Below are 20,459 nucleotides of genomic sequence, written 5' to 3'. Positions count from 1 at the left end.
GAACTTTTAAGTAACTTTGAGTTTGCACAGCTCAATTTAAACTATGTATGAGAATACATTAATAAATAAAATTTAAAAAATTAAAAAAGCAATACAAAAATAATTTGTATTAAAATGGTCTGCACATCACATCCATGTACACACAATATCAAGAGCTAATCACACAAAACCTGAGACAAAACAATCATCACCATACATGTATTAACTTACATCCTCAAAGAACGCCATCACACTCCAAAACAATACCAAACGTAAACAAGCAAACGTGATACACACAGCACAAAATAGATAATCTGCTTTTGACCACAAACACACAGCCTAGAGCTATACAACATTCCACTTGTAACTCTACAAGCATGTGCTTGGCTGCAGTCAAAAACAGCAGACCAAGTACAAAACCTGAGTTAAAAGTTGACAAACACTCATGAAAATATTGTACCTTGTCAAAGGAAGTTTCCATAGGGGAGACGCTGCCACCGCGTTCCAGAGAAATGCTGTCCTCTCCTGCAAACCAACCAAGAGTGTGTGAGTTTTTTCCCCTCCAAATTGAACACATAAGATCAAATCTGAGCCATTAGTATTGTCCGCAGCTGACTGATGATAACTACAAATACTTTGTACATGTACTACTATAAATAATTTAACAGTGACTTATATGGGTGCATAAATAATGTTTTTCTTAAATATTTAAAGATACTGAAAGAGAATTTATTTCACAATACACTGTATATTTAACAAACACAAAGACAGAGAAATTTATATATATTATATAAATAATACTTATATATTATATTATATTATATATTATATATATTATATAGTATATTTACTGAAAGAGTATTTCACAATACACTGTATATTTAACAGACACAAAGACAGAGAAAGGATTGCAATATTTGTTTTAACGACTGAGGTCTGGCAGCAACTGCCTACTTCAAAGCAGTATACATGTACTGCGTATCAGTTTATGAATAAATCTGCCGTCTTCTCCAGAATTGACATCCCTTGAAAGACACTAAAAGTACTCAGACTTGAGCACCACCAGCATTTCACAATTCACTGTATATTTAACAGACACAAATGCTTCTATCAAGCCCTTAATGAGGATGCTTTTCCATGTCAAATTTGGTGCAGCTGCATCTGGCTTCAAATAATCCAAAATGAGATTTATCTTAACTTCAGAAAAACATTTAAAGCTAAACCAGAAACAAAAGAAACATTTCTTCACAACAAAGTCATCAACAACCAGTCTAAAATTACAAACTCAGCATCTCAGTTTGCCTGTTAAGAGTGCAACTACAAGCTGCAAAATGTAAAGAATTTTCCGCAGACAAAAGAAAAAAACCCATCCCACCAACATTAAACAGTTTCATGTAAATCCTCCCCCCCCCCCCCCCCCCCCCTTCTTCCCCTAATAGGTCATTCAATTCATCCCACCAATTCAGACATATACCCATATATACAATGATAGAAAACAAAACCCTGAACATTTTTCATGATCAAAAACACATGCCAAAAGTATCAAACAGTAAAATCAAGGGGAGGTTAATACAGTATACATGTAGCTCATACTAGGGGATGTTTGGTTAGTGGCATGGACAAATGGCTGCATTCAACGTCTGGAAAAGAGCGGGTCAAACAGTTATTCAGAAACATACATTTGACATATTTTGAACTTCTGATATTCAAGATGCTAAAATCTCAAGATATGATAAAAAATTTAAAAAAAGAGTATGGACAGTATGATTATGTTTTGGGAGTTTGTAAATAATATAACTGGGTTTCTCCCCACCTCACCCTTTTAGCTCTACAGTGTCATCTGAAATGAATTTTGTGTACATAATACATGTAGATGCAGTGTTATAGGGGATGAGAAACACTGTACTAGTCATCACGGTGAGGAATAATCAATAAAAGATTTTTTTCATTGATCGTCTCACCCAAACCCCTTAAAAATAAATACATTGATTAAAGCAGAATAGTGCAGAAAACAGCAACATCTAAGACACTAATGTGATTCTTTCCCTTCACCCACTAAGCCTATCAACAGTTACTGAAAGCCATACTGTATGCATCTTATTCGTTTACAATAAGAATGATGTCACAACTAAATCTTACGAGATTGCATTTCAAGAGCAAGTGAAGAGGAATTAACTTTGAAGCAGCACATAACATCTAAAAGGAGAGAAAATGATTATGATCAACTGAACTGCCATTTTTATGCGGTCTGTTCAGAAAAAGGAAACTACGAAGATAAGGTTATTGAAATAACCCAGCAGAGAAAATCTTCCAAAGCATGAGTTAAGCTGGCAAATCATCACCCAGACTTGTGGTATCCGTACCTTCCCGCCAAATAGGTTTCCTCAGATGTTTTTCAAAGTTTATACCTTTACAACTGGGAACTACTCAAGCAAATCCTCCCCCCTCTCCCCCACCCCCACCCTAACTGCCCCTTTAACCCTCCCTTTTACTCTTCCAACCCTACGCCAATGTTCTTTTCTCTGTCCAATTCAGTGCATCAACTTGAATTGACAGAGATCTGCTGACATTCAATGCTGACAGGAAGGCAGAGCTTTATTGCTAAGCAACTATGATATTCCCATTCCCGTTCAGCCCTAAATTAAGCATAAAATATTTTTTTTAAATCTCTTTTTTTTTTTTCCTTTCTTTTTTGGGCTTCTATGTTCATCATTAACACAATCAGCTTTCAAAACCACATGGATTTTCAGTACAGCGCACAAATGCTGCTACATGCTATTCCCTCTCAGTTCATTCTACAATTCACACCACAGTACCCATCCAGACCCACACCATTCCCATGTGCTCAGGTCCAAAGTGCTTCTTAATTAATTGTCATATCCGTGCAAACCTATACAACCCACTGCACAAACCACCCCCAAAACCAAAACGTATGTGCTTCAAACACAAAAAAACGTGTCACCCTTTCACAAAAAAGCAATCAAGAGCAAAACAAATTTGCAGAAAAAGTTAATAAAATAACAATTTTTTTGCTGAGAGAAAAAAAAAGTGATTTTATTCAAGCTTTTCCCACTACTCCCAGGCTGCATCTGTGACCAAAAAATGGGGGCAGCATGCTGTTTAAAATAAACAGTTGATAAAAAAAATATATAAAAATTTTACTTTTTATTTTATTTTATTATACAAGCAATGCAGTAAAGTCTGCCAAGTCGAGCCTACATGGACCAATCGCAGACAAGAAGAAATGTGTGCATCTACATAACACACAAGTACACAGCAAGTCATCATGGCATGGTGAAAACCAAATAGTGTCTACATGTCAAAGAACCAATACAGAGTACGCAAACAGCAGTACTGGAAGATGCTGCGTTACTCACTGTCATTAGGCTTCAACAAACTGGGCGATTCTGATAAGAAAACAACATAGAGAGAAACATTACGGACGCAACAGAGATGGTTTGAAAACGGGAACCTCAATGCGGTTCAACTTTCACGGTTGCATTGACCTACAAAAAGTTCTGTTTTTGCATTGGCTAGCACTAGCAAAGATTTTGTTTGATTTGGAGAAAAAAAAACCACAATGTGTGAATACAAAAACAAATAAAATGGAAAAGAGATTTAATTACATAAATCATGCAAAGACTCAAACTTATTAAATAAGCACAGCTGTGATAGCCCATTACATCATTCATCTGGCATTTCTATCAAAACAATCAGTTAAAGTATTTTTTAAATGGAAAATAATGTTCAGTTTGATTCAACTGTGCTTGCTTCATAGCCTGACAATTACTCAATGAGATGCAACCACAGCAAAATGAATGAATAACTCGCAGTGAGGTTCCCCATTCAATGGAAACAGTTGTCACAACACATAGCACCATTGATGGGGTTTTGTTGTTGTCTAAATCAAAGGAATCACACACCAATGAGATACACCAAAGAATAAGGATTGTGCTAAAATGTTGTTGAAGTGTTCTGAAAATTGGATGCTTTCCCTTACAACCCTGCATGCTTGTTAACAAATATGTAACGTTGACACAACACTGAGCAAGCTCGATGACCTGTTAATGCATGCTTTCAATGACAGCTGCTCAAACCTAACTGTCTCAAAGCTAAACTTATTCATGGTCATTCACATGGTGTGTGTGCGTGAGTGTGTGTGAGGACTGTTGCAACATTTAATATTACACAGTTCAGTACACCCTCTTCCCTCCTACGCCCCCCCCCCCCTCCTCCCTTCAAATGTCTGCAACATGTTGGGTTCATTTCTTCCCAAAGATTTTACAAACAGCTTCGTCTTTAAGTGAAAATATCCCTGCTCGAATCTAAATCATATATACCATCTAGATACCACCACCTCTGAGTGATTCAAAACAAAATGAACAATGAAATCTCCAAAGCTAAGGTGAAATCAAGTCAAAAGTTAAATCCCAAATCCTTCAATCCCAAGGTGGCTTGCTTCAAAACTTGTGACGCTAAGGTTCTGCAACCTGTGTGTTAGTAGTAATCCATAATCGTCATGGGATGTGCAAACCAGGCTTGTGCAAAGTAACAAGAAGCAACACAACTAAACACAAAATTCTGTTGTCTCTAAATATCCTTAGTAAAGTCTGCACGTTCATGTCAATCACATCAAGGCATGGCAGCAAAAACTTGTCACAAAAGCAGCATCCTGGCAAAATGACAAAACATTAAAAACAAAGTATAAGCAATCAGAACCAACTGAAAACATGGAGGCACGAATAGATACTATAACAAAAAAACTATTTCACACAGATGTTGGAGACAAAAATATTAGAAATCAATAAAAATTGAGGAGCTGAGGGCACCAGCTTTGATGAAGAAAGCAAAAAGAGCTTTTGGTCATCAGTCGTATCAAAAAGGGATTCAAAAAAAAGAAAAGAAAAAAAAAACCTCCCACAAATACAAAAATTAAAACAAAAAACTGCACGAACGCAGACAGCAAAACATCTCTGCCAGGAAGACCAATTCCACCTGTGTGTAAGAACAAAACCGGAGAGAACCAAAAATATCCACGCACGACGACGAATGCATTCAACTCAAAAAGATGCACCACGGTCACAACAACACCAAGAGCAGTCCAAGGGATGGCGAAAAGGGATGAACGGACGGGTGGATGGATGCAGCACAACAGAGAACTTACGGCCGTGCATCTGCATTTTCGCACCCTCGTAATAGGGCAAGTACACGTGCTGCTCCGAAAGTGGTTTACCGAACAGAGGGGACTGTGGCATGAAGTCGTCCGCTGCACCCGCCAAACAACAAACACCACAGTGTTAATTAACTGCTCCACAAACCAAGATTCTTCCTGATCATATCAAAGCAGTTACAGACGTTTCTGATTCCTCAACTGGCTTTTTTTTTTTCCGAGTTGAAGAGGGGTCCTCATTCGCTGCAAGAGAAGCTGACAGACTGAAAGAAAATTGCTCAAAATTTCTTGGATGTTCTTCGATTTTTCTTCCTAAGCTGCTACCAAATCACACAGTTCTAATCAGCAAATATCAAGCTCATAAACTCATTGGTAGAATTTCTCATTAGAATCTACCAGATATACACATCTAATGAAGTTTTCAAGTAAAAATGTCATCCTTGTATGAGAAGTAGAAAAGACTGAGAAAAAATGTATAGGGACTTTCTGCCTCAAATGTCAAATCAAATAATGCTTTTATGAGCAAGAGTCCAAATCAGAAGAAAAAAAACTTTCTTCAATGCCATCCAAAAGACATGTACATTTAATTTGCAGGATTATCAGAGAAAAAGGGTAACAAATAAACCCTAGAAAGAGAAAAGAGAGAGGGACCTAAAAATTAGGCAAGTTCTTTAAAAATAAAAATTAAAAAAAGAAGTCTTAAAATCACAAGAAAAATTGAACTAGAAAACTTTGTTCCCTTTCCCTGAACATCTCTGGGTTTTAAAATGAATGAACAAACTTATCAATGAGAAAAATGAGTTACAAAAAACAGGATGCAAAATCATCTAAAACCTCCAGGAAAGGCCAAAAAAGATTCTGCTACTGGAAACCACCACATCTAAACCATGCCTTTAGATGTTCTAAGTCTAACACAGGTCAGTCCAAAGGTAACAAACAAGTTTAAAGAAGCTGTAACTTCTAAATTCTGCATTTAAGCCAAACTAGCCCATGACTTTTTCTCTTTTCTAAACTGCCTACAACTATTTCCATCCTGGCATTCGGATGTTCTTACTCTTCTGTGCTATAAGCTGCCTGTTCCCCTACATATCCTAAACCACCCATCCTGATTTCATTTTTCAATTTACATCTTGATTTTATGTTTCACTACACTACTTGCTCTGAGAATGAAAAAAAGACCTCTGCTTACATATGCACTATTAATATGTCTGCAAATCTTCATATGAGGCGTATCTTCTCTAGATTAAGCTAGGATAGTGGGTCTTGCCTGTACATGTGCTGAAATATGCTAAATCTGAAGAAACAAATTGCAGTGAGTTTTCCATTAGTTGCATACTGCTTTAGCCCTGTTATTTTAGTGCATTGATTTATCTTGTTTCACATATGTCTTCATATTTAAATATCAGCTTTAACCCTGACATTTTGCTTTATTCACTATCATCTAAGCCAGACACAAGCTTTGACAACATAAGGGCAGTCTGAGCTGAAGCAAATGGAACACATACATTTAACTTTCTAGTCACAAAGACCCTAATGCAAGTTGGATTTTTGTTATATCAATTTCAAGCACAATAAACAAAAGATTGTCCAAACTTGTGAAAAACCAACAAAAAAGTAAGAGCTTGAAAATAATATGTAATATAAAATAAAAGAAATGCAGTTAGAGAAAAGAGTATAGTATCAATATGGTAAATCGTCACTGTAAGAGGCGCCAGAATAAAAGACAATTAAAATCCATCCAAAATATCACACACTTGATAAAAATGCTTGAAACATTACAAGATTAATCCAATCAGTACAAACGGCTATATACAATCTCCACTCTCTTTAATAAAGGTGCTGGAAGTATGAATGGATTAATCTATCAATGAAGGTAAAACTCTGCAGTACACGGGTGCGTCGTCTATACTGGACATGCGCAAAACGCTCCGGAACTACACGTCAAGAGCTCTCACAAACACACACTGTGTTCTGTGAGTCATGCACCTGTGAGCACCATCACGCCCCATTGCACGAACGCACTACACCACCGCACAACGTGCCATGATACCTCACGGCTCGTGTTACCTTGCAGCTCAGGGTGGGGGTCTCTCCAATCGGAGAACACATTGTCGCTCCGAGAGCGGCCAAAGGATCCCTGTGCGCCTAAGAGAGTCACAAAGTCTAGGTAAGAACTAGTTTTCCAGGCAGAAAAAAAGAGAATAAACGAAAAATAGAAAAACTGGCCAAGGGAGAGGGAAATACTGGGGTCAGCATCTCTTCAGGGCTGTAAATCTAAAATCAAGAGTCAGTTTCAACAAGGTTGACATGAACCATTTGGAATGTACAACGCTTCATAGCCCACATCCACATACCCGGCACCCTTGTACACTTCCACATTGATGAGTAAGAGCATATACACTGCACATTACCCTAATCAACTCTAGCATCAAAGTAGTTCTCTGGTACATGATTATCAACAAATGTAAATACAGCTCAAAGTATGATTATAATTCTGCCAATACGATCAAATACTTACCATCCTGGCCAGACAAGTTACAATTTACAGCACAAATGGCATGCATTGACACAAATCTGAGTAAATGTTAGAAGGGAAGAAGACGGACAAACCATGATTAAGATATAGATGGAACTGCCAAACACAGGAATTGAGCGTTGTACATTTACCAGGACTTTGGGGCTCAGCACAAGTTATTACCCCTAGATGATCTCTTTCTCTTTAACCTTGGAACAGGCATACTGTCATTTGGATTTACTGCTGAATATAATATTGACACAATTTCTAACCTCATCATTTTTACCATTTTGTTTCCAAAGTTAAACAAACCTCTAAGTATTAAAATAAATACATGTACCTCTCTCCAAAGTCTTATTTTCTTGTCCATTTCTGGCAAATGAATAACTTACAAATCCAAACTCTCAAACTTATAAATGAAAAGGCAAACAAATATAAGGAGATTGCATCTCAAAGACCTTTTTACTTTCTAGGTCAAAGCACAAATTGCACTTGGGTGTTGTTTTTTCTTCCATTTTTTATTCAAGGCAAAAATAAAGAAGAAAATTTTCCAAATCCTAAAACCGTAAGATGAAGACATTCTAATATTCCTTTAGAGAGTTGACGCCCAAATGTTTTCACAGCATTAGAAAAAAGCGAATGGGAAGGTTGCGATAAGCAAATCCAAAAGCATCTGATTGTCTGTTTACATGGCTGGCAAAAGAGCTGACCTGCCTGGCTTAAGTATCGTTTTTTCAATCCTAAGTATCATTTTTCAATCCTAAGCAAACTGCATTGCATGACAAGCTTGACAAAAAGGAACCAAGGTCTCCAGCCTCAATCTTGCAGTAGCTACTTCTACTTCTTTTCATAACATCTTTCACCAGCTCTCTCACTGAACTGAAAGCAAAGATTGATGAAAAACCTGCCCACACTTCTTGAACTGTAAAGCAAAGTCTGACAAATCTGCCCACTTTCTAACTGAATTCAAAGGATGAAAACACGGGGATAGAAATCTCAAAAATGTTTAAAAAAAAGCGTGCTGAGCCAATCCACCCCAACTGGAACCGATTAGAACCTAATTCCAATTAGATCACAGAAAAGAGCAAAACAAATCCCTGGGAGCCTCGACCCCACAAAATTAAACAGAGAATAATGTAGCCAACACAAAACGATAGCTTAATAATGACGACAGGACATGATTAGCAGATAAATGAAGAGCAAAGAAACTGCAAGGTCTCCCCAAAGCCGAAGGAGAATGCTCGTGAGCTAAGGGAGAGCACTTGCACTGTGTTACCTTGGAAGCCACTGCCGAGAGTTAGAAGTGACATGTGGTCACTACGGTACGAGCCCACATAAGAGCTCCCTTGAAAGACCCATGCAATTGTATCAATTAACAAATGTGCCTGTCCAACGAGTCAGCTACTTCTACTTCCTCAAAAAACAAATATCAAACTATTATTTTGGAAAACTTAAACAAAATAATGAAGAAGAAAAAAAATACTGAACACAAAATGATACATCAGTTTATATTTCAAATCAAAAACTTGTTTTTAACAAAATGAAATTAACAAACAAAAAAGGCAAACTTAGAATTTACAGCCTAATCCCTAGGATTATTAAAAATGAACTTGTTTAATCAAAAAACAAGCAAAAAGAAAAAGATTAAATTTATTATTTCAACATACAAAAAAATCCAAACTCAAGAAAACAGCAGTGAAAAACGAAAATGACAGACCTAAAACCAAAATAGTACAAACAATAATAATTAGTACATCCTCTGGAACAAACCTGATCCACATATTGAAGTCCTCTGGTAGATAAGATCCCATGAACAAAAATAAACCTAAGCAACCATACACAGAATTCATACACGGTAAACCAGAACTCAAAACTCAAAACTAAACCGCCGTAAATACAAGCGTTCTCACCTCCTTCATCCTCGGAGTCGGAGATGAAGGTCTCCTGCATGGTTTCCGGGGAAACGACCTTGTACTTGTCCTCGGAGACGGGCAGAATGTCCTGCACCTCGGTGACGGGCATCAGGGTGTCCACCACTGAGATGTAGCCCAGCTTCTGTGCAATGGCCAGAGGCGTCTGACCGTGCTGTTGAGAGGGAGAGAGTAAGTGGGAGGAGTTAGAAGTACTTCTGACTAGTTCATGCATTATCTACAGTCAGCAAAAGTTTGAAGACATAAACACAACTTACAACAGCATGCATACACATCTACCACGGATACCTGCTTAACAAATTCAAACTCTTTCTGTTTTTGTGGAGCTCTCTGTTGGCTTTATTCACACACTCTCTCTCCCTCACATACACACAAGGACAAACACACACACATGAACAAACACACACACATGAACAAACACACAAACATGAACAAACACAAGCACACACCGCATTCAATGTTCCCCCTGGGGGAGGTTTCAGCAGATTGTTAAAGACCAGAATGTGGCCCTACTGGATGGCCTTGATGCATAGGTGTGTGGCTCACTATCCCCCCCCCCCCCCCCCCCAAACCACTTACGTTGGCGACAGCCTACTATTCAATTCTCTTCTCTACCCCAGCCCCCATCACCTTCATCAATCCCTCCTCCTCCTCCCCCCCCCCCCCCCCACATTACGTTGGTGACAGCCCACTATTCCATTCTCTCCTCTCCCTCAGCCAGCATCACCAATCCTCAATGAACCACACACACACACACAAAACAACAACAAACAAACAAAACCATTTATGTTGGTGACAGCCCACTAATTTTTTCTCTCCCCTCCCCCAGCACCTTCCCCAATCCTCAAAGCACACCCCCCCCCCCCCCCCCCCCCCCCCCCATGCCCCCTCAAACCCACTTACGTTGGTGACAGCGTTGGGCGATGCTCCGTGCTTGAGCAGATGGTTGACGACCAGCACGTGTCCCTGTTGAGCGGCCTGGTGCATGGGGGTGTAGCCCACCTTGGTAGTGGCGCTGACCGAGGCCTGGTTGTCCAGCAGGAAGCGAACCATGTTGATCTGACCAAAGTGACAAGCTGTGTGCAGCGGGGTGTAGCCAGCCTGAACCAAACATTAATCCAACAGTGAGAATCTGATTCTGTACTTTTCTGGAATTTTGAAAAACACTTGTTTTTCATACATTCATAGTGCATGCAGGTATAATTACAATGTGGATATTTGTACGGTGCAATTCTACTATAGTTCCACCCACCTTACACTACTGAAAACATAAATTACAAAATACATACACGAAAAAACAATTCTGTACGCAAGGCAAAGTATACGTTTCAAACAGTTTCACCTTTGTAAAAGCAAATGTGGCTATGCCCCTCAACACACATCAACTTTCAACAAATTTCAACATCTCATTTGTCTGCACTTTTGTCTTGAAATATGATATAGTGATATAGTTATCACAAAGTTATGTCACACAGCAAAGTATTTTTGTGTGGGGCGACTCACTGGAGCCCATTTCTTCTTCTTCTGCGTTCGTGGGCTGAAACTCCCATGTGCACTCGTGGTTTGCACGAGTGGAATTTTACGTGTATGACCGTTTTTACCCCGCCATTTAGGCAGCCATACGCCGCTTTCGGAGGAAGCATGCTGGGTATTTTCGTGTTTCTATAACCCACCGAACTCTGACATGGATTACAGGATCTTTTTCGTGCGCACTTGGTCTTGTGCTTGCGTGTACACATGGGGGTGTTCGGACACCGAGGAGAGTCTGCACACAAAGTTGACTCTGAGAAATAAATCTCTCGCCGAACGTGGGGACGAACTCACGCTGACAGCGGCCAACTGGATACAAATCCATCGCGCTACCGACTGAGCTACATCCCCGCCCACTGGAGCCCATTGACTTAAAGTATGCTACCTCAGTACCTGTCACTGCATTACAAAAGGTCAGAACAACTGATGTAGACCTTTTCTGCACGCAAGAAGATTTAGCTTTTGCAGAATCTTGGCTTATATTCCATCACAAACGACTTCATGTGCCTCAAAAGAAGCAACAGCTTGTAACCCAAAAGATGAAATCAGCATTTTTATCAGCACATGTACCAGTGACAATGCACTGACACTTACCTTGGTGTGGGAGTCAATCTCGGAGCCATACTTGGAGAGGATCTCAGCCACAGACACTTTGTCTTCTTGGGCAGCAAGATGCATGGGGGTCAGGCCGTTCTGTTAACACAAAGCAACACTTAAAACATGCACACAAGGTTAAAACAAATCAACAAAACAAATCAACATTGAAAACATAAACACAAGGTTCAAAACAAAGAAACATCTGAAATGAGCACACGTATTCCGAATAAAGATTCAACGTGAGCCATCAATTCAGTCATCATTTGTTTCTTTTCAAACACACACTCCATATAATATTAATCTTGCAGATTTGTTCCTCAAGGTTAGTGAATGATATCAACACAGCAGGTAATGACTGTAAATGCCCCAGATAAATCCAGCAGATCAGACACAATCACAAATGACACAGTTAAACTTCACTGACCCTGCACATTTGCCTGATCGGTTACACCTACCACTACAATACACAATGCACAAACAGGCGTAAAGAAATAAATCAAAGGAAAAGAAACTGACGTGAGCCCTGGCGTTGACGTTGGCGTCCTTCTCCATCAGCAGCGAGACAATGTCAGTGTGACCTTCTTGTGCCGCCAGGTGGAGGGGGGTGAATCCATTCTGAAACACACACACACATGGTCACATCAATTCATTTCTGCACATTTTGTCTGCATTTCAAGAATGCCTTTCCCCTTTAAAATTTCACATCACACTTTCTTTGCTCTTTCTTTAAAATTATCTGCAACAGTGTCACTGTCAGTGTCTGATACATATAACACTTCTATGCATTACCGCATTTGACAAAATCATACATAAGATCGTCCGGACAACCACCAAGCTACACATTTTAAAGAACATTGACATTACATGTATATCTGAAGACGGATCAATTCACACAAAAGTAGAACACCGACAGAACAGGAGCAGTCCAAACAAGTAAGATGACGCACAAAGTTATTACCGAAAAAAAGTGCAACCCATCATAACAGCAAAACAGGGAAAGGAAATCTACATAATAAAGCAAAGAGAATGTGTGAAAACATACCTTGGATTCTGCGTTGGGCCTGGCTCCATACTCCAGCAGTGTGGTGGCAATGTCCATCTGGTTCTTCTTGGCTGCGATGTGCAGTGGGGTGTAGCCGTTCTGAGAAACACAATATTGTATCAACTGTCAGTCTTTGATTGTTTCTCAAACATATACATTTGATTAACACACACACAGACAGACACGCAAATACACAGACATGCACATACACAGACACACATGCACGCGCGCACACACACACATACACACACACACAGCATTTATATTTCATAGAACATTATTCTGGTGGTAACAAACAAAACTGAAATAGTTCATGCAGCATGGAACCATTTTCCAATCGTCAGTAGTAACAAACTTAGATGCTGACAGTTATATAGCAGCATACTGAGAGGTATGTCCAACCTAAATTTCAAATCACGTCTGTGTACAAGCCCATTTGTGGATGATATTACATTGGGACTTATTTCAAGCTGGTTAAATAATTTTCTTTCTTATAAAGGGGCTGGAGAGTGATCTTGTGAATCATTCCATTAACCATTACCTCATACAGTAGAACCCCATTTTGAAGACCCCTATTTGAAGATTTGTTTAATTTTCTGTTCATAACCTCTGAAAATTTACAGATTTTTGGAGTTCTTAAAAGGCGGAGGAGGGGGGTCCACATTATTACTTTTCATCCAAGAATACACACAGACCACTCACCTTGGCAGTAGCGTGGGGGTCAGCCTTGTTCTCCAGCAGGAGCTGAGCGACGTTGACGTGGTTGTAGTGGGTGGCCACGTGCAGCGGGGTCAGGCCGTTCTTGCCCTGAACGTCCGGGTTCGCATCCTTCTGCAGCAGCAGGCGCGCCACCTTGATGTTGCCGTACTTGGCAGCAATGTGCAGGGGAGTGAAGCCCTTCTGTTGTGGGGGAGAAAGAGAAGAAAAAAATGCTGGGTTAGTGTGTGGTGAAATCTTGGTATAGTCTAGAATTAAGTTTGTTTGTTTGTTTGTTTGCTTAACGCCCAGCCGACCACGAAGGGCCATATCAGGGCGGTGCTGCTTTGACATATAACGTGCGCCACACACAAGACAGAAGTCACAGCACAGGCTTCATGTCTCACCCAGTCACATTATTCTGACACCGGACCAACCAGTCCTAGCACTAACCCCATAATGCCAGACGCCAGGCGGAGCAGCCACTAGATTGCCAATTTTAAAGTCTTAGGTATGACCCGGCCGGGGTTCGAACCCACGACCTCCCGATTACGGGGCGGACGCCTTACCACTAGGCCAACCGTGCCGGTTCTAGAATTAAGCCTGAGGAAGTGAGGGCACATACTGCAAGAACAGGGACCTTTTGAGTTTCACTCAGCGGGACCGTGAACCTCACATGGGGCATAATCAGTTGGCTGATATGTTTCATCACAAATACTTGAGAGAAAGGACAATAAAGTACCTGGTTTCTCTGTTGCTGTTGTTGCTTTTCTGCTGTTGTTTTTTTGTTTGTCTGTTTGGTTGTTGTTTTTAAAGCTGTAGTTTTTTGTTGTTCTCTTTCCAGTTCATTTGTAGGTATAATTTTGATAAATCAGCAATTGTACGATTAATACTTCGTGTCTGTATTTTTTTTACTGTATAACTGTACACTCCGATCATAATAACCATGAAATCCTACTGTCAGTGTCATATTACACACACACACACAAACACACACACACACACCCACACACACACACAAAACCTCCCCTCCTACATCCCCCCCCCCAAACACACACACACTCCATCACACCACAGACCTTGATGGTGACATCTTGGGAGGTGCCATGTTCCAGCAGGACCTGGGCCACCTCGTCGTGTCCCTCCTTGGCACACACACACACACACACACCACCACCACACTACACCACTGACCTTGGTGGTGACATCGTGAGAGGCGCCATGTTCCAGCAGGACCTGGGCCACCTCATCGTGCCCCTCCTTGGCGGCGATGTGCAGAGGGGTGTACTTGTCCTTGGTGGTGGCGTCGGCGCTGGCTCCGTGCTGCAGCAGCAACACCACGTTGTCCACGTTACCCAGGCGAGACGCGATGTGCAGAGGGGTCTGGTGCTCCTGTTGGCACAAGAGAAACTTACAATTAGTCATGATAAACAAAGGGAATTATGCGCTCTAAATACATATGTAATAGAGTAAGTGAGACTTATGCGGAACCAGTCGCCTGGCACCTTGAGAGAATAACAAGCATTGAAATGAACAAGCGACTTTCATCCTCAATTTACAACTATATAATATAATAAGAGACTTACAATTAGGTAAATGACTCTTTCACTGATCACTCTAAATGCACATGAAATGTTCAAAATAGCGCTCTGCCTTATTTGATTAAGATTATGACTCATTGACTGATTGCGAAGATAGCATTCAAAATAAACAGTCAACATAAATTCTCTTTGCCAAAAGCAGCATTCCTGAACAGGTACAATTTTCACTTTGAACTGATTTGAGCAAGTAACTGGAAAGTACAAAGTCCATCAACACATGAAATTGGAAAGAAACTCTGATATTTTGTTATCATTGCTTGTGAAAGACTTAAATTTAACATGAAAGAAAAATCTGCTTGCTCCAAGTATGGCATGCCTAAAGCTAAGCACTTCAAAAGGGAAACTGATCTGTTATCACATCAGTCAACTTTCCTCTGTTAGTTTTTTCTAACCTGTTTATGTCTGAACTCCATTGGCAGAAGAGTTATCCTGCAGCAAACATTTTTGTCTTTCATAATCAACTTCAAATTTCCAGAAAACAATTCCATCTGATTTATAGGCTTCTGCTTGAGTTTATGCTCAAGTTGTTTACTATAAATTGTTTCATTTCATTTGATTTTCTTTCATTTACTCTATTATCCCATTGCTGGGAAACGTGGGTCGCTTTCCCCCCAGTGGAAAGCTAGCAGCAACAAGAGTCGCGCTACCCAGGTGTGTGCGTGTTTAAGTGTAATCAACCACCTGCAGTTATGGCAGAATGACCGAGGTCTTTTACGTGCCACTGTGGTGACACAGGGGTGGGACATGGATACCGTCTGAGTCAGCACATAAAGATGACCCGTGTCTGTCCCTGCGGAGATTCGAACCTGTGATCTTAGGATCACAAGTCCAGTGCTCTACCAACTGAGCTACCAGGCCGTCCCCATGTTATGTACAGTCGAGATCATTTAACACGAAAAATGATAAGCCGAAAAAAAACATTACGCGAAACGTGTTGTCAGTCCCAATCATTCCCTTCATAAACCCTACTAAAAACAACCATCATAACGCGAAATAAAACGATCTGAGACTCACGCAAAAAACGTTTACACGAAGCCGATTCTCGGTCTCTTGCACCACCAAACAACTGGTTTTTTCAACTTGTAGCTTCCAAAGCGAGAAGTGTTCACGTGTTTGCACGGCCCATTGAAAGAAAGAATGAAATAGTCGACGTAAACTTAGACTTTATCACGAAGTCGGTACAGCTCTCTTGTGGTGTTTGCTTCTTGCGCGTGCATATTCTTCCCGATAATTCCATAATCTCTCACTTTGGAAATTGGAGCAGATGGCACACAAATGTCACGGTGTATCAAGATTCTGAAGCCACTTCCGAAAACACTCGTGTTTGTTCGGTTGGTCAGCACCGATCAACTCTGTTGAAGCATTTATACTTAAAACGAGTATCTTCTATGCTTTAATCATTTCATCACTTCATTGGCCCATCAAAACACGGAAAAAAGCGGCTTCCTTTGGAAATAGAGCCTTTTATTCGCTGTCAGAGAAATGAAGAGACCCGAAAGTCAGACTCCTGCAAAGTTAACAACAACAAGACGTGGGCTGTATTCTTACACCAAAGAGTACTTCCGTTGAAACCGAAAGCTGAAACCGAATCGCGTCAGCAGTTCAAACGAGTTTCGCGAACATCGCTGCAAGTAAACCGATTTCAAAATAGTTTGATCCTTTTCGTTATCGCGAAAAAAAGTTAACTCGAAAAAAAATATTGGTCCCTTTCATTTTGTATAAAGCGATCTCGACTGTATCTTGAATAAAAAATTTCTTTGAACCAATTTCATTGGCTTGCAGACTGTACTTACCCTGGCCCTGGCATCCACAGAAGCACCGTTTCTCAGCAGGATGCGAATGATGTCGGTCTGGTTGGCGCGGGCCGCCAGATGCAGGGAGGTCTCACCGCGCACGGTGGGGGTGTCGGCCATGGCGTTGTGCTGGATCAGGTAGATGACGATGTTCATGTGACCCATGAACGACGCCACGTGCAGAGGAGTCAGGCCAGACTGAAAAAAAGAGAAGGAACGATTGTTTTTAGTCATTTTGATCTGGGTGAGTTTTTAATTTTTTTTTTTTACTTAAGAGAGAGATAGAGATAGAAATGGAGAGAAGGGCAAAACTAAATTACATAAGCATACCCCTAAACCTGCGATGCAACCGACTCCATTTTACCTCTAACAGACTTTTATAATACCATTCCCTTGGTCGATTCACGCTTAAAATAGTGTACGAATGTGAAGTAAACAGATAATAAAAGTTCTGAATAAGGTTTCACTGTGTCAAAAATATGAGATCTAAGAGTTAGTACGACAAGATGCTTCTTATACATCCTTCCCTGTCTTGCACCAAGCAATCTCTCATCTGTTGCAGCAATGCACAAATGTTCTCACAAGACAAGAAGCAATTGATGCTATGCCCCAAATCTGACCTTGTTCTTTCAATTTGCAGAATAGAAACTTACCTCAGTGGTAGCGTCAATGGAAGCTCCATACTTCAGCAGCAGCTCCACAACCTTGATACGGTTCTTCTTGCAAGCAATGTGCAGGGGAGTGAAACCGTTCTGGAAACAACAGACAGTGATGCCATGTAAATGCTGTCTATCTTGAAAGTTACACAACAGGTGTGATGATAACCTAAAAAAGTTCCTGCAATGCATCGTATCCTGAGGTGCACACCCAAACAGAACTTTACACATGTATCTATCAAAGATCCTTGCTAAAATATTTGCAGTTTAAAATATTAAGAAATGTATGCCCTTGAACATTGGCAAATGGAAGATGCTGTAACTCTGAAAGGTTTAATCGACTCCCAAGTCTCTGGCTCTAGTGACTAATTTACACTAAATCTCATCATCTGACGATAAAACCTTCCTTCTTTCTCTCATCATCCTTGAATGCATGCTCTTGTTAAAGGCACACTCTTTCCTGTGAAAACATTCTCACATTCTCAGATCTGGCCAGCCTTTTATATGGGATAACTGGTGGGATGGTCTTCTCCCATGTAAACACCTGGCCAGACCCGAGATGGTAAGCTGAACGGTTAACACAAAAAGAGTGGGCCTTCAACTAAACTACACATTGTATCCTCCATGCAGCCCAAAGACTGACCAGAGCGCGGGCGTTGGGTTCACACTTGCGGTCCAGCAGCAGCTTGGCAGTCTTGACGTTGCCACAGTGAGCAGCCACGTGCAGGGGGGTCAGGTAGTCCTGCACAGGGGAAAAACATCATAATATTAGCTTCCAACCAAATATCTATCAAATTTATTACATGAAGAATTTGAAAAACAAAAGAAACCGGTACTTACAAACACAAAGACAGCACAAAGACAAAGTCAAATTTTTGCCTGTGGTTCTTTGGGACAACGAATACACAGGAAAAGAAAAAAATCATGAAGAATTGTAATCACAAGCACAGATGCTTTTTGCTTTTTCTTGATGTCGCATTTGACTTTAAGACTACCACCAGCTAGTAACTTGGCAGACTGACTACACAAATGAAAGTCCCCAAAGATGCTCTATTGAACAATCTGAAAAACCATTAGCACCCTAATCAATGCCCCAGAGACAAATACTGCAGTAATTAGGTCATGGCTTCATATCCCACAAAACTTGAGCTTCTCAAAGCACGTCTGTGACTAAACTGAACAACACATGCTGTTTATTGTTCTGCACTGTGAGAATATCTTAACTGTCAAACAAATAGTAATTGGGTCTTGGGTAATGAAAGTAATACGTACCACAGTGACCTCATCCACGTTGGCCTTGTGGTAGAGCAGCAGACGTGCACAGTCCACGTGGTCACCCTGTGCTGCCATGTGCAGCGGGGTCAGTCCATTCTGACCACACAATCACAAAACATCAGTTTTAGTACAATTTGTTTACTTCTAAAAATTGTGCTTCTGCTAAATGTTAACCAGTCTGTTGCACACAGATCAAACATGATTGCGGAAACAAATCACTGGCTAGTGTGATGTAAGGAACAGACAGTGGTTTCTTTTCAAATGAAACTATCTTATAGTTAGAATATATGCCATCGAATCTTCCTGAAGTGGTTACTTCCCCTCATTTGTAGTTAACTCTTGAAACCAATCTTCTTCTTATGTCATACAACACCAACATTTTTGTTCTCATACAACAACTTCAAAATAAAACAGTAAGACGATGTTAAAGAACTCATCTTTCATATACATGGCTCAGCATGTCTGAAAATGTTCTGGTTATTTGTAGAGGGAAATGTACAGATGTATCCCACTCTCTATCTCATCTAACAGGACTGGGTGGCCGAGTGGTAACGCACTTGCGCTCGGAAGCGAGAGGTTGCGAGTTCGACCCTGGGTCAGGGCGTTAGCAATTTTCTCCCCCCTTTCCTAACCTAGGTGGTGGGTTCAAGTGCTAGTCTTTCGGATGAGACGAAAAACCGAGGTCCCTTCGTGTACACTACATTGGGGTGTGCACGTTAAAGATCCCACGATTGACAAAAGGGTCTTTCCTGGCAAAATTGTATAGGCATAGATACAAAATGTCCACCAAAATACCCGTGTGACTTGGAATAATAGGCCGTGAAAAGTAGGATATGCGCCGAAATGGCTGCGATCTGCTGGTCGATGTGAATGCGTGATAAATTGTGTAAATAATTCCATCTCACACGGCATAAATAGATCCCTGCGCCTTGAGTCCGAGTCTGGAGATACGCGCGCGATATAAGACTTCATATAACATATAACTCATTGGAGAAAAGCACAAGCAAAGTGCATGATCGGATCCTGACCTTAGTTTTTGAAGAGTGTGGAGCCTCTTTCTCCAGGAGCAGATCCACTACAGCCTCATGTCCACTGCGAGCCGCACAGTGAAGCGGTGTCAAACCATCCTGTCAACAAACACAACAAGTCAGCAATTTCTTGATTGCTTAATATTCAAAGAACTAGTTTTATTACTGCAAATGTATGCAAGGTACTGTCATTCTCACCAGAGAGCAAATGAAAGTAAAGTTAGACAGGCTGGGTAACTACTGTCTTGGAATAGCTCTGAACTAGGCCTGGGTCCGGGAACCACTTAGGCCAAACTTGATTTGAGGAATTTTTTTAGGATGTCAGGAGGCCTCTCCTGGCAGGAAATTTCATTATTTCTGGACAGTGTAATAAAGCACATTGATCAGGACTTGTGTACTAAGTCTATATAAAGTGATCTTTTCATCCAGAGTGAAAATCTTGCTCAAATAAACAAAAAAATTTCCTCGGAAAACTAATCAGGTTTCCTCTGAAATTTGCGGATCTGAGGAGAATTTCCCAGCCTGGTTAGACTAAGAGATTAAATGTTGCTTGTACTAACATCTCCCCAGCTGCTTACATAGACTACATTCAAAAGATGTATGTGAAAGATATCTATACTCAGTAACCTATTAGATCTCTTAGCTC

The 20,459-nt window shown here is 40.5% G+C and overlaps 1 protein-coding gene across 1 annotated transcript in view; it reads right to left on the bottom strand.

Moving 5' to 3' along the window:
* The window catches only part of LOC138952780 (uncharacterized), a 219,007-nt gene that overhangs the window by 143,874 nt on the left and 54,674 nt on the right, over window positions 1-20,459 (bottom strand). The window contains exons 10-24 of the mRNA XM_070324514.1: window positions 19,814-19,912; window positions 18,783-18,881; window positions 18,154-18,252; window positions 17,508-17,606; window positions 16,855-17,052; window positions 14,655-14,852; window positions 13,467-13,664; window positions 12,765-12,863; window positions 12,239-12,337; window positions 11,720-11,818; window positions 10,499-10,696; window positions 9,575-9,749; window positions 7,217-7,294; window positions 5,144-5,245; window positions 440-504 (exon numbers count right to left, since the gene is read on the bottom strand). Of these exons, the coding sequence (XP_070180615.1) occupies window positions 440-504; window positions 5,144-5,245; window positions 7,217-7,294; window positions 9,575-9,749; window positions 10,499-10,696; window positions 11,720-11,818; window positions 12,239-12,337; window positions 12,765-12,863; window positions 13,467-13,664; window positions 14,655-14,852; window positions 16,855-17,052; window positions 17,508-17,606; window positions 18,154-18,252; window positions 18,783-18,881; window positions 19,814-19,912 (1,905 nt within the window). The remainder of the gene's footprint in view (window positions 1-439; window positions 505-5,143; window positions 5,246-7,216; window positions 7,295-9,574; window positions 9,750-10,498; window positions 10,697-11,719; window positions 11,819-12,238; window positions 12,338-12,764; window positions 12,864-13,466; window positions 13,665-14,654; window positions 14,853-16,854; window positions 17,053-17,507; window positions 17,607-18,153; window positions 18,253-18,782; window positions 18,882-19,813; window positions 19,913-20,459) is intronic.

The sequence above is a fragment of the Littorina saxatilis genome, linkage group LG2 (assembly GCF_037325665.1).
Source record: "Littorina saxatilis isolate snail1 linkage group LG2, US_GU_Lsax_2.0, whole genome shotgun sequence".
In the NCBI taxonomy this organism is placed as follows: Eukaryota; Metazoa; Mollusca; class Gastropoda; order Littorinimorpha; family Littorinidae; genus Littorina; species Littorina saxatilis.
This window is presented reverse-complemented; position numbering and strand designations above follow the sequence as displayed.